The 13,877-nt window shown below is 45.2% G+C and overlaps 1 protein-coding gene across 1 annotated transcript in view; it reads right to left on the bottom strand.

Annotated features, from left to right (window-relative positions):
* ENPP3 (ectonucleotide pyrophosphatase/phosphodiesterase 3) overlaps positions 1-12,621 on the bottom strand; it is a 49,809-nt gene extending 37,188 nt beyond the window's left edge. Inside the window, exons 1-2 of the mRNA XM_035108977.2 lie at positions 12,335-12,621; positions 3,141-3,213 (exon numbers count right to left, since the gene is read on the bottom strand). Of these exons, the coding sequence (XP_034964868.1) occupies positions 3,141-3,213; positions 12,335-12,451 (190 nt within the window). The 5' untranslated portion in view covers positions 12,452-12,621. The remainder of the gene's footprint in view (positions 1-3,140; positions 3,214-12,334) is intronic.
* Positions 12,622-13,877: the final 1,256 nt, after the last annotated feature.

Below are 13,877 nucleotides of genomic sequence, written 5' to 3'. Positions count from 1 at the left end.
TGCAGGACTGGGGCCTGCCTCAGCTTGTGCTGGAGAAGCAAGGAGTGGCCACTCAGGTGAAGACCTCAGCTTGTTCTGGAGAGGCAAGGAGTGGTCACTCAGGTGAGGCCACTTGATACCTCACTGCACCTGGTGGCAGGAGCTGGAAGGGATAAAAGCTCAGCATTTCCCTTCAGCTCTTGGCCACAGCAATGCTATCCTTGCCTGGTTGCCTCTGGACCCTTGCCTTGATCCTCGACCCTTGGACTCTTGCCTTGCCGACGCCTTGATCCTCGACCCTTGGACCTTTGCCTTGCCGATGCCTTGCTCCTTGACTCCCAAACCTTCGCCTCTGCCTTGCTCCTTGACTCCCAAACCTTCGCCTCTGCCTTGCTCCTTGACCCTGCGACTGCCTGCTGCTGGACCCTCAGCCCTGCACTGTTCCTGCTTCTACATCACCATCTTGCCCCTGGTCCTGACGTCCTCAGTCAGGGCTTCAACCGCCCGCCGACCGGACCGTGACAGTAGTTTCCTAGAGTCACTGAATGTTGTGCATCAATTGGAAAGGGAAAATGGAGGGGTGGAAGATGAACTTGGTTGCTTGAGCCCTTCATATCTTAACAGTATCCAGGATAATAAAGCTATTGAGGAACACAAGCATTTAGGGAGTGGGGATGTAATGCAACCTGTTGCTTTCTCCAATTGCATTGCAGCTGCTTCATTTGGTCAATAATACTCATTTCAGGAAACATACTTAGCTATGCATAAGCATGCTTTTGGAACTGCTCACCTTTGCAAGTGCATCATTTTCTCACAATGGCCAACTAGGTGACTATGAGAAGCCCACAAGCAAGAACAAAACAGCACTCTCCCCTCCTGCGGTTTCCAGAAACTGGTATTCAGAAACATAATCCCTCGATCCATGGAGACAGAGCATAGCCGTTGCGGCTAGTAGCTACTGGTAGTCTTTATCCTCCATGATTTTGTCTAATCCTCTTTTAAAAGCCAGTTGGCTATCTGAACCTGCTGAGCAAGCAAGTTCCTTGGTTTAACTATGCAGTGTGTGAGCCCAAATTGTTTATGCTGGCTAGGGTTGATGAGAGTCCAACATCAGGGGGTACAGGTTCCCCATCCCTGCCTCACAACAATGGCAGGTATGCCTCAATCTGATGACCTCCAGGTGTTTGGGGATAAACAATCCTTGATCACTGCCCATGCTAGGTGAGACTTGATGGGTGTTGGACTCCAAAACAGGTCAAGGAAGGATAACTAAAGGAGCAGGTGCCTCCTTAGCGGTTGTTGTTTTTAATTATTTTATCCTTGTAAACCTCAGGGTTCCTATCAGCATGTTGATCATACAATCATAGTTGGAAGGTACCAAAAGAGTCAACTACTCCAACCCCCTGAAAGGCAGGAATCTTTTGTCCAATGTGGGCATTGAACCCATAACCCCAATATTAAGAGTTTTATGCTGTACCACCTATCCCAGCTGTGTCCTTGTTCAAACCCAGTCAGCACTCAGCACTTGAGTTTATTATTAGAGGGAATGGTGTGAATTTTAATTCCTAGGATGTTCAAAAGATATTTTAAGATCAGTCAAGGCTAAGAATTTATATTCTCTTATCTGGAGGAGAACCATTCATCCATGAATTATCAAGTATTTTTGGTTATAGTACTTTAGAATGTGGGTGTACTCAGATTTCAAATATTACTGTATTTCATTTCTTCTAACCTACACTTTTACTTTGGCACAATGTTAGGTACCATGTTTCTCACATTTTAAGTCATGTCTTATATTTATTTTTACTCCAAAAAACCCCGCCATGGCTTATTTTCAGGGGATGTCTTATTTTTTTTGTTAAGCTTTTTAATTTTTTACCGGTATTAAGCTTTCAGAGTTTTGCTGGGTCGGGCTCGGTGCAGCGCGCGCTGCTGCCCTTGCCGGCTCCCGCTGGGCCGGGGCTCTCCCTCTCTGAGATAACTACCGTACGAGCTCTTCTCCTCCTCACCCCCCAGTCGTGACACGGCCGCCGCGCAGGCTTCCTTACCCGGGTTGCAGTGCAGCGGCAAGGGCGGCGTGGCGACGGGCGACGAGGGGGCCGGGGAAGGCTGAAGCAAAGGCGACAGCGGAGGCAGCGGCGGGTCTTTGGGGCCGCCAGCGCCCGGCGAAGGTGCAGCGGAAGGCGGCAGCATGAGGTAGCGATGCGGAGGGGGTAGGCAGCGCACACAGAACGAGTGGAGGCACGGCAGCAACAGGTTGAGCCGCGACTCTCCGTCGGCCCGGTCCGCGGGGCCTTGCCGGCTTTCAGCCTCGTTTTCCCCACCCATGGTGACAGGACCGGCCGCGGTGGGCCCTGCTCCCGCCATAGGCTCGTCCATTGTTCGGCGGCGGCGGCCATTTCAGGCGCGAAACGCCTCTCACCCAATGGCCGCTTCTGCTCTCACCCTCCCCCCGGCCTGCTCACGAGCGGAGCCCCGCCCCTTCACGGCCGCCGGGAGCAAGCGACGTCGGTTGCTCGTCGGTGTGATTGGCAGGCTGTTCTGGGCTTGGTCGAATTCGGGGTGGGGGATTCATTCAAGAAAGAGCCGGCAAAGACAGCTGCACGCGCTGTACCGAGCCCCAACTCAGCGGGAGCCGGCAAGGACAGTAGCGCGCACCGCGCAGAGTCCCGACTGAGCGGGACCCGGGAGAAACAGCAGCGCTCGGCGAGGCGCATGCTGCAAAAGCACCATGCAGACCTGCTCCCACCACTGCTCCCACTCAGCATGTCTTATTTTGGGGGGATGCCTTATATTTTATTGCCTCCAGAAAATTGTGCCATGTCTTATTTTATAGGGACGTCCTAAAATGTGAGAAACACGGTACACAACATTCTATGACTGGTTTGTGTAGGATTCATGGGCATTTATTGTGCAGCTTTCAGTTACTTTTGGGTGGAAATGCAATGAAAGCTTTTCATGTCACCCACGAGGGAAATTGGGCAGAACAAATTGATAGAATACATAGAATTAGTAACCATGACCATGAAACTGAGGAATAAGGATGAGTTAAAGATAAAAGAAGAGTGGAGGCAGTCATCTCACCTTGCCTTATGGGCCCTGCCCTAGACCTAAGACATTTTTGACCCCCTTTTAGTAAATTGAGGAGATTGTGAGATTACCTTCTCGTGTTTTCCTTAGTCCAAGTCCCAAGCCTAGTCCAAGGGATACAGCCACCAAAGAAACTAGAAGAACCTGTTACAAAATAACGCATGTGTCACGGAGTATAAAAACAAACATATTGCATATATGTGGTTAACAAACGGTCCTTCCAATTAAATGGAAACGATATCTCTCTCTAAAATGTGGGCCTCTACAGTAGCAAGAGGTTTGGGAATTGCAGCTAAAGTCAGGCTGAGATGAGCCTGCAAGCTGCAGGACACAGTGCTAAATGGAGATCTGGAACCTTTCAGGCTGTCCATTGGGGTGGCAGCTGCTGTAAATCTCTACCTTTGCTCAGCCTGCGTAACGTGCGTAAATGAACCCATATATTGCAAAATGTCAAGAAGGCTTCAATGACTTCATTCCACAGGAAACAGAACCAAAGTAACATGCTGAATTTCTGGAGATCTCACAGTTGGGAGAATTGGAATGCATGCAACAATGCTTGTTTAGTTAGGAGCAGAGGAAGCTGTCTTACAATCACTCAGGTCATTGGTGTGATCTAGCACAGCACTGTCTACAGTTCAGAGATTGACAGCTTCTTCGAGCCAGTGGGCACATTTGACTGGGTGCCAGTCACAAAATGGGGGCATGGCATATCATAAAATGGATGCCACAGGGGCACAGATAATTAATTCCTGCCTTTTATTATTATTATTATTTTTAAAACATCTTTGTTGAAAGTTCAAAAAGTACATAATTATATGAGCACTAAACATAGTGAGACATACATGAAACAAAGAAATCGAAACCATGTAGAAGAGAAAATAAAGCCCCCCCCCCCAAAAAAAAACCTGTATATTTTACAGGGTTGTTATTGTACTTGACCTATTACAATATTTGTAAGAATGGATTCCAAATATCATTTAATTTGTCCATGGCAAGTCTGCGTTTGTATGCAAGCTGTTCATACGTTGCGAGTTCATATAAGTCTTCAATCCAATTGTAGAAGGATTTTGTTTACAAAAATTGTGACACATATATTTGGGTGTTTGGAATGGTTCTGTATGTAACAAAGTGTGTGTGTGTGTGTGTGTGTGTGTGTGTGTGTGCTTGTGTGTGCTTGTGCATGTGTGTGAATAGTTTAAACACTCAAATGAGGTGTTTAAAACTGACAGAAGTAGTTCTGTGTTGTTGAAACATGAGAGTAGTTTTTAATTTAACCCAGCTGGAAATCATGCAGTCTAATCTCTAAAGGGGGACCACGTGTTAAGATTTCTGCATTGCAGGGGGTCAAACGTGATGACCCTTGGAGTCCCTTTCAACACTATGATTCCTTCTGACCTCACTGATTATAGCTCAACAGCAGTGTAAAATCAGACACTGATCAATGATGGAGGGACTGGCTCTGAAGCCTGCTTGCTCTTCTGCTGATATGCTTCCTCTCTCAAGCCAATCCCAAAACTGCCAGCATAGATGTCTGGTGTAAAGCTTGCTCATGATGCTGAGCAGACTGATTGGAGGACCAGCAAATTCAGGTTACTCAATTATAGTTGATGGGGAGGCCATGCGTAGCAAACCTGTATCTCCCAAAGATGGGACCTTTTGCAATATGGAAAGGGACAGGGGGATGCACTGGCAAGTGTGGGACAACACTTGCTTGACACAACATCATCTGCCCTCCTCAGAAACAAGTCTGAATGAATGCTCAATAATTTGACAACATTGTCTAGCCTCCCTGCAAACAGTTCAGGACTGGCAGGGAACTATTGTCCTCAAGTCCTCCTATTGGGCATCCATTTGGGCATTGTAGGAAACAAGATGCCAGACTAAATGGACATTCAACCTGAACCTTATTAGTTCATGTTAATCCATATTCTCCAAGACACAGGTGCAAATTCTACTGTTTGGAGCAGCATACCGTAAGTAGGGACAGCATGGCCCAGCAGCCCAGGACATCTCTGTCCAGCATGCTTCACTGAGCTCTAAGCTTCAGAGAAAAAGGGTGGGCAGAACAGAACATGATGAAACAATAGGCAGTCGCTATCACCTCATGAGGAATCCCCCAGGTCTGCACAAAGCAGAGGTTTACTAAAGTGAAGGGGGGGGGATGTGAGGTGACAGGAAGGAGGTTTGAGTTTTTTAGTAAGGTGTGCACTGGTAACAAGAAGAGAGAACAAAGAAGAGTCCTCCATGTAAGGAATTTGAAACAAGATGCAAATTAGGCTATCTGGATATTTTTTTTGTGGTGGTGGAGGAATGTTGTTGTTGGCATCTGTCTATCTTGAGAGACAATGGAAGAGTGTGCCGTCAAGGGTAAAGTCAAACAATTGGAGAATTACAGCGCCTGCTATGGCTGTAGAAGAATTAGAATATGGTGGTGAATTGGGGCAACATGAATAAAGCTATATAAGCCTTTATACGACACCAGCAAAAATCACCAAGGATGAAAGACACATATCATAGCTTTTCTCATCCCATAGATTAGATTGATTGCCATACCCAATAAGCGAAACAAAAGCAAAAGTTTCTATTTAGCAGTGATTCCAACTTATTTGTAGAAGACCAGCAGAATTGTGTCTTTGTAGGGGAGCCAGGGCTACGGATACCATTGTCTATCCTCCCATGTCGGCCTTACCTTACGCTGCATATTTCCAACAGCACTACTCTGGATGTTATGTGCAGAGCTCTTCCTTCTTTCCTCCTGTGCTAGGGAATATGTGCTGTACTGTCCCAAGTGGAGCCAAAATATGAAGGCAGACTTACGCAAACTTATGCAGCATGTGGGAGAAGGAATGGAGACAGGCTCAAAGGATCTAACGCCTACCTCCCAGCTTTCATCCCACCCATCTTCCATGCTCAGTTGTGTTTTATTTATTTAACTTATAATATTTCTAACTGGCCCTTCATTCAGTGAAGCAGAACATAACAGTTTCAGGGCAGCTGAAAGAAAGTAATTTTTCACCTGATGCATAGTTAAACTATGGCCTTCACTCCCACAAGAGGCAGTGATTGCCACCAACCTACAGTAGATGGGTTTAAAAGACAATTAGAGTACTCTTGTGCTTGGCTCCTGCTTCTAGAATACCATTCAAAACTGCATTCAAATGCAGTTTTGAATTGTGTTCTATAGTGAGTACTGCATTGAACACCTTTTGGTACAATTGGTTCCTGCTTTTGACAGCTGGTTGGCCACCCTGAGAACAGATGCTGGACTAAATGGCTTGTTCCAGTTTGTTCAACGTATGGTGGGTGTTTTTTTATCACGACTGCTCAGGGCAGGGAACAATGCAGTTGAAGCTGATACAGACTGAGCAAACACCATAAGAAATCCAAAATGAAGTAAAACAAATATAATCGAAACCTAAATCTTTAAAATACAGATCTGTATCGGTGAGTACACTCTCACAAAACCACTGCTTAAAGCACCGAGCAGATTTCCACCTCCAGCAATAACTAACTAAAATGAAAATCCTGCAAATGGCTGGGGAAATACTGTAGGTTTCTACTTGGCCCCAGAATGAGATGAGGAGGCACTAACTATCTCTCCAAGGCATAGATGTGGGGAATCTTTGGCCCTCCAGAAGCTGCAGGACTACACTTGCCAAACCCCAGGGAGATAGTATTGTATCAACCCCAGGATACAATACTATCTACCCTCAATAAACTAGAATTGGGGATGGGATGGGGGTAAATGAGCCCCTTTTATCTTTTCTGACATTCTCCTCAACTGTTGTTTATAGCAGTTATTTACAAGAGGGCTTGCTTTGAATATAACCGGGAGAACTCAGTTTTGTGCATTTTACTTTTTTTTAAAAAAAACCACCAAACTGTTAATGAACTATTTCAATCCTCCTACGTCTTCTGCCACAGTCTTTATGAAAACCAGAGATTCAAGTCAATTAAAGGATTAAAGTTATATAATGACTGGCTTGTAAATATAAGCCTTTGCATCTACACAAGTATTTCCTAAAGTGAAGTTCCTAAAAGTACTTTCTTTTACCTGTCCTCAATTTTCCAAGATTCAGTTTCACTAGATGTCCACGAGTTCGAGTGTTATGATGGAAAAAAACTTTCCTCTATTCACTTTCTACATGCCATGCATTGTATGAACATCTTTCATGTTGCTTTTTCCTCACCTTTTTTCTAAGCTGGAAAATCCCACATACTGCAACCTTTACTCATAGGAGAGTTGCTCAGGCCCCTTAACCATTTTGGTCCCTCTTTTCTGACTCTTTTCCAACTCTACAATATGCAGTCACACCATAGATTTTTATTATGGCATCATGATTTTATTTTCAATTCCTTTCCTGACGATCCCAGGCATGGAATTAGCCCTTTTCACAGCTGCCGCACACTGAGTCAATATCAAGCTACAGTATCTACAGTGGTACCTTGGGTTACGTTACCTTCAGGAAACGTAATTTCAAGTTACAAATGTGGCAAACCCGGAAGTGTATATTTCCGGGTTTTGCCCCGCGCGCATGTGCAGAAGCACTCTATCGCGCCACGCACGTGTGCAGAAGCAGTGCCTCCAGATACGGACCCCTAGGACGAATTAAGTTCGTATCCAGAAGGTCCACTCTACTATGACCCTAAGGTCTCATTCCTATTCAGTCACTGCTGGTTCAGATCACACGAGTTTTAACAAGGAGAAATGTAAAGTACTACACTTGGGCAAAAAAAATGAAAGGCACAAATACAGGATGGGTGACACCTGGCTTGAGAGCAGTACATGTGAAAAGGATCAAGGAGTCTTGGTAGACCACAAACTTGACATGAGTCAGCAGTGTGATGCAGCAGCTAAAAAAGCCAATGCACTTCTGGGCTGCATCAATAGGAGTATAGTGTCTAGATCAAGGGAAGTAATAGTACCACTGTATTCTGCTCTGGTCAGACCTCACCTGGAGTACTGTGTCCAGTTCTGGGCACCACAGTTCAAGAAGGATACTGACAAGCTGGAATGTGTCCAGAAGAGGGCAACGAAAATGGTCAAAGGCCTGGATACGATGCCTTATGAGGAACGGCTTAGGGAGCTGGGTATGTTTAGCCTTGAGAAGAGAAGGTTAAGGGGTGATATGATAGCCATGTTCAAATATATAAAAGGATGTCATATGGAGGAGGGAGAAAGGTTGTTTTCTGCTGCTCCAGAGAAGCGGACACGGAGCAATGGATTCAAACTACAAGAAAGAAGATTCCACCTAAACATTAGGAAGAACTTCCTGACATTAAGAGCTGTTCGGCAGTGGAATTTGCTACCAAGGAGTGTGGTGGAGTCTCCTTCTTTGGAGGTCTTTAAGCAGAGGCTTGACAGGCATATGTCAAGAATGCTTTGATGTGTTTCCTGCTCGGCAGGGAGTTGGACTGGATGGCCCTCGTGGTCTCTTCCAATTCTACGATTCTATGATTCTATGAGTGTTTATATGAAATAAAGATTCTTATTTTTTTGCACTGTCATGCAAACACACCCACAACATCTGTCCAAAACTACTTCAACCTGCATGCTTGTTTTTGTAGTTTAAATCACTTTATTGAAAATTTGGGTTTTCTTTAAGTCAAGGAAAGGCAGGGCACAGTGTTCCTTTCCCTGCTGCCAAACTCATGTCTGCTTAAGTCATCAAATGCTAAGCTCTCGTTCTTAAGTCCTTGTTGAGCACTTCCTCATTTCTGTAACTTTCTGCACTCTGCTATTCTTCTCAGTACCTTGATGGAGTTTGGCTGGGATTACAATCTACCAGTGAACGCTTAAAGAGATTAAGAGATTACATAAATGGGCATGTTTGTCTTTTCCTCATTTCTTCAGCAAAAAAAAGGTCTCAAGCTTATGCTGTACCGCAGAAGCGTACGGGTCAGTAATCGCACGGTTTAAAGATGGAGTGAACTCTTTATTAGCAAAAACACAATCTCCACAGACTTGGTTGCATGTTGAGCCTAATGAGCAGAGAAGCTCATTCTTGGTGGTCTTCCTGCATGAAAATCGAAAGCCAAGACTGAAAGTCCCCACCTCCCCACAGCCATTTAAGTCCCCTCCTCTCCAGGCCTTTTTGCAAGCAACTGGAGACTGCACCTGTAGGCAGCCAAACTCTCCTCCTCCCTTTTCATGTCTCTTCTGGTTCTGGGAGATAAGTGGGGAGGGGAGTTTGTTGCAGCAGGAGGGGGAGGCACCTGTGACACCCACCTGACTCTCTGCCTTTTGTCCACCCTCATTCCACTCTCCTGCTTCAGCTTCTGCCTCTGATTCTGGACTTTTCTCTGCCAGACTCTCCCAGCTCACTAAGCCCTGTTACCGCTTCAGCTTCCAACACCTCCTCTTCTGCATCTTCTTTCTCTGACCATTCATGATTGCCCCACTACCATTCCCCAGGCTCCAAGCCTTCTTCCCTTGGTTGTTCCCCAGCTGGTTCCTCCTAGCATGCCTCTTAACGAGCCCATGACAAGCTGTCACAATAAAATTGTGAGGTATCATTCATCCCAAAACAGGAAAAGGGTGCAGAATGCAGATAACTTAAAGGATGTTTTCTTTGAGTTCTGAGTGTGGTTTTCCAGGCAAATTAGGCACAGCTGGTTATTTGTATAAAGAGAAGAAGTTACAGTTTGCAACTGCCTGCAGAAAGAGAACATCCACATGTTTGTATAGTTGTTTGAGTATTTTACATTAGTCTCGTGGTTCTGTTGCCAGGGAAAATTTGCCTCCAATAAAAATTCCCTAGATAAAGGTAAAGGATCCCTGGATGGTTAAGTCCAGTCAAGCTTGACTATGGGGTTGGGCACTCATATCGCTTCAGGCTGAGGGATCCGGTGTTTGTCCACAGTTCTCCAGATCATGTGGCCAGCATGACTAAACCGCTTCTGGCACAACGGAACACCGTGACGGAAGCCTAAATAACACTTGTTGTTTAACATTTTCCCAACTTCTATTTGCTCCCTGATTTAGAACCTGGGAGATGCACATTGTATTTCCATGGGTGTTGGCATTGGGGAAGGGAGTTACAGAATCATAGAATCTCAGTTGGGAGCGACTCCAAGGGTCATCTAGTCTCCATATAAAAATATTAGCTAGCAGGTGATCTGCAGTCCTTTGTCTGGAACCTTGGACTGCCATTACCACCTTTATTACTACTATTACATTTCAATTTTCTCCTTTCTCCCAAGGAGCCAAGGGGGCAAACAACAAGCAATACAACTAAAAAATTAAAACCTATTTTAAACATTAGAAAATATTACGAACATCTAAAAACTGGTTTTCACACACCCTCACAGCTCTAATTTCAGTATTGCCAGGGACCGTATCTTTCAGCCCTCAAATGCCTTGGTGAACAGGAATGATTTGAAGGCTCAGTGAGGACCTAGATGAATAAACAATGGTGGCTTCGGCTCGTTTGCAGTTATTGCACTTATAGCACATTAGCTTCTAAAGTGCTAACCACTTGTGCAATGCATAGGAATGCAGTGCATGAGGCTGGAGGAACATCGCCCGGCTGTGAGTGTTAAGGCCGCTCTCCGCAAGGCTCTTTCCACCTGGCCTACGGGGTGAGGCCCAGACTCACAAGCCCTACTGAAGAGGCTCCTCATGAGGCTGGAGGAACATCATCCAGCTATTGTTTTATTGATTTAATAAGCTGTAAACTGCTTTGAGATTTTTATTTAAAAATATAAAGCGGTATAGAATTTTTTTTAAAAAAAAAAGTGAGGAATCACATTTTCCTGCCTTTCTATCACAAATGGGTAATCACAAGCATTCTCAAAGCTGGCAATATCACCCTTAGAACTGGGGGGAGGGGACAAGAGTGACCTTTAACGACAGGGTGGTTGTGTGTTGAGGCTTACCAGAAATTACCTCAAAATAACTCACAACAGACACGAGAATTATGGTTTGGTTTTTGGCAATTAATTTAGGCCACAACTTTATTTAAATACAAATTTTAATCCAAGTGTTGGCTTAGGCTTTTGGTTAACCATTCGTCCTTCCCTAAGAAGGACTATCTTCATCTGTCCACTATGGACAGGACTCAACTCATCTGTCCCCTTTGGACAGGACTCACATCATCTGCCCACTTGGGGCAGGACTCACTTCAGCTGTCCCCATGGGACAGGACTCACCACTGTCCGCTTGGACAGTACCCGCTCCGACTTCCAAAAGGGAAGTCAAGTGAACATCCCTGGGAGAGGAGGTAGCTGAGGCCAGGCATTCCCTCCTCTCTTTTTCCAAGAATGTTCCCCAAGGCTCGTACTCTTATAATTGGCCCCTCCATCCCCGCCAATGGCGGGGTTGTAAGGACAAGAGCGTAAGCCCCGGGATTCCTTTAACGGAATACTTCTATGTGGAGCAAAAGGTGGTGGGGGTAGGCATCTGGATGCCACACCCCTCTTCCAACCGATTAACCAACCAAAAGCCTAACCGCCAACCTAACAAGTTGTGACAATTTGCTAAGCAGTAGGCGAAAACCAAGAGGCAAGGCCAATCAGCCAATTGGAAAAAATCCTACTGGCCTCTGAATACAGGCAGCCCCAAAGGCAAAGCAATGTCAGGCTAAAACCTGCAAAAGAAAGCGGCGGGTGGGAGGGGATTCGAACGCCAAGGCAAAAGTGAGCTTAAAATGGAGGGCAGAAGCTTAAATGGGGGCCCCCTCCACCAATCCCAGTACCTGGATTTACATAACCACGCCCCCATTACTCAGCATGACCTGTGGCCTAGGCTACAGCCCCAAACCCTATATTAAATTTCCTAGCAGCCCTACCACAACCCGCTTTATATTGGATGATATAAAGTGCTTTGTCATCTGTTCAATCCTCCCTGTATTTCATGACACATTTCTTTCCTATTATTTAGTTCTTACATGTTCTAGTTAACTCAGACTGGGATATAGCCACCATGAGCCACTAGGACAGAGTGGGCTGTGAACAAAATAAATAATATAAAACAGCCACAAATGCCTACTATTTGTAGCTGAAAGCTGAGGGACCGGGCTTTCTTTCATCAACTTTGAAAAAGTCAGGCATTCGTATCTGCCCTTTAGCAGACTGTGAGCTGAGAACATCAACAAGAGTTGTTGGTCTGTTAAAGCGGCAGTTTTATCCACGCTGCCATGCCCTGCCAGGAAATTTCCAATGGTCTGTGGAAAGTTTATACTGTTAAAACATAATGAAACTTGAGCCAATAATGCAACAAACCTTAACATTAAAGTTTGAAAAGGAAGCAAATAGCAATACTTACCGCACAAAGTATCTGGTATTTCGTAAGAGTGCTCCTCTTAACAACGTCCTCTGCTTCTAAGCTCATCAGCTCCATCTTGCTGTCCCCCCTTATTCTTGTTTCATGAGCAGAGCTCATTTTTCAGCTTTCCAGACAGTTATCTGTGCAACTTTGTTTTCTCTCTTTTGTCCTCTGCCCTTATAGCTCTGCTGCACCCCAAGCGTGTGAATGAGTTCAGAGTCCTTGATGGCTGTGGCATGAGGAAGCAATCAGAACTCTGGAGCCAGCGAAGGAAGCATTTTTGAGCACATACTTCCAGTAACATTCTGGTGTTTTGATATATGACATTCAAAGGGGGGAAAACAACATAGTGATGTTCTTAGAGGCAAAAAAGCAAGGAGAACTTAACTGAATAATGCAATGGGGATTTGGTAATACTCAAACAGTAATACTTGAATCAGAATTGATCGTTGTTTTCACAGTAATCCTGGAAAGCAAAACTACTTCTCTTTGGGCAAGGTGAAAGAGGCAATGAGTGGATACTTTAGGGTTTTTATTATTTAAGTAAAACATACCTATGTTGCTGTAACCTGCCCTGTGTCCTTTTGGTGAAAGGTGGGTAAGAAATCTAATATCCAACAAAGAAACAATACACTGCCTTTCTACCATAAGGCATTCATTTAAAACAATAACAGGAATAACAGAATAACAGGAACATATAATATAATAGGGACCCAGGTGGCGCTGTGGTTAAGCCACTGAGCCTAGGGCTTGCTGATCAGAAGGTCAGCAGTTCGAATCCCTGTGACGGGGTGAGCTCCCGTTGCTCGGTCCCAGCTCCTGCCAACCTAGCAGTTTGAAAGCACCTCAAAGTGCAAGTAGATAAATAGGAACCGCTACAGCGGGAAGGTAAACGGCGTTTCCATGTGCTGCTCTGGTTTGCCAGAAGCGGCTTTGTCATGCTGGCCACATGACCTGGAAGCTATACGCCGGCTCCCTCGGCCAATAATGCGAGATGAGCGCGCAGCCCCAGAGTCGGTCACGACTGGACCTAATACCTTTACCTTATAATATAATAATATAATAATAATAATTTATTATTTATACCCCGCTCATCTGGCTGGGTTTCCCCAGCCAACCTGGGCGGCTTCCAACCGAATATTAAAAACAGTACAGCATCAAACATTAAAAACTTCTCTAAACAGGGCCACCTTCAGTTGTCTTCTAAAAGTAAAATAGTTACTTATTGCCTTGACATCTGCTGGGAGGGCGTTCCACAGGGCGGGTGCCACTACCGAGAAGGCCCTCTGCCTGGTTCCCTGTAACCTCACTTCTCGCAATGAGGGAACCTCCAGAAGGCCCTCGGTGCTGGATCTCAGTGTCCGGGCTGAATGGTGGGGGTGGAGATGCTCCTTCAGGTATACAGGACTAATAACAGCATCTTAAAATAAATAAGCAGGATTTTAAATCAGTGTTCCCAGAAAAGTCCACCATCTGGGTGCATTATTTACTATTATTACATTTATACTTGCCCTGTGATCTTGAGATGATGGATGGTATATCA

The sequence above is a fragment of the Zootoca vivipara genome, chromosome 3, assembly GCF_963506605.1.
Source record: "Zootoca vivipara chromosome 3, rZooViv1.1, whole genome shotgun sequence".
NCBI lineage: Eukaryota > Metazoa > Chordata > Lepidosauria > Squamata > Lacertidae > Zootoca > Zootoca vivipara.
This window is presented reverse-complemented; position numbering and strand designations above follow the sequence as displayed.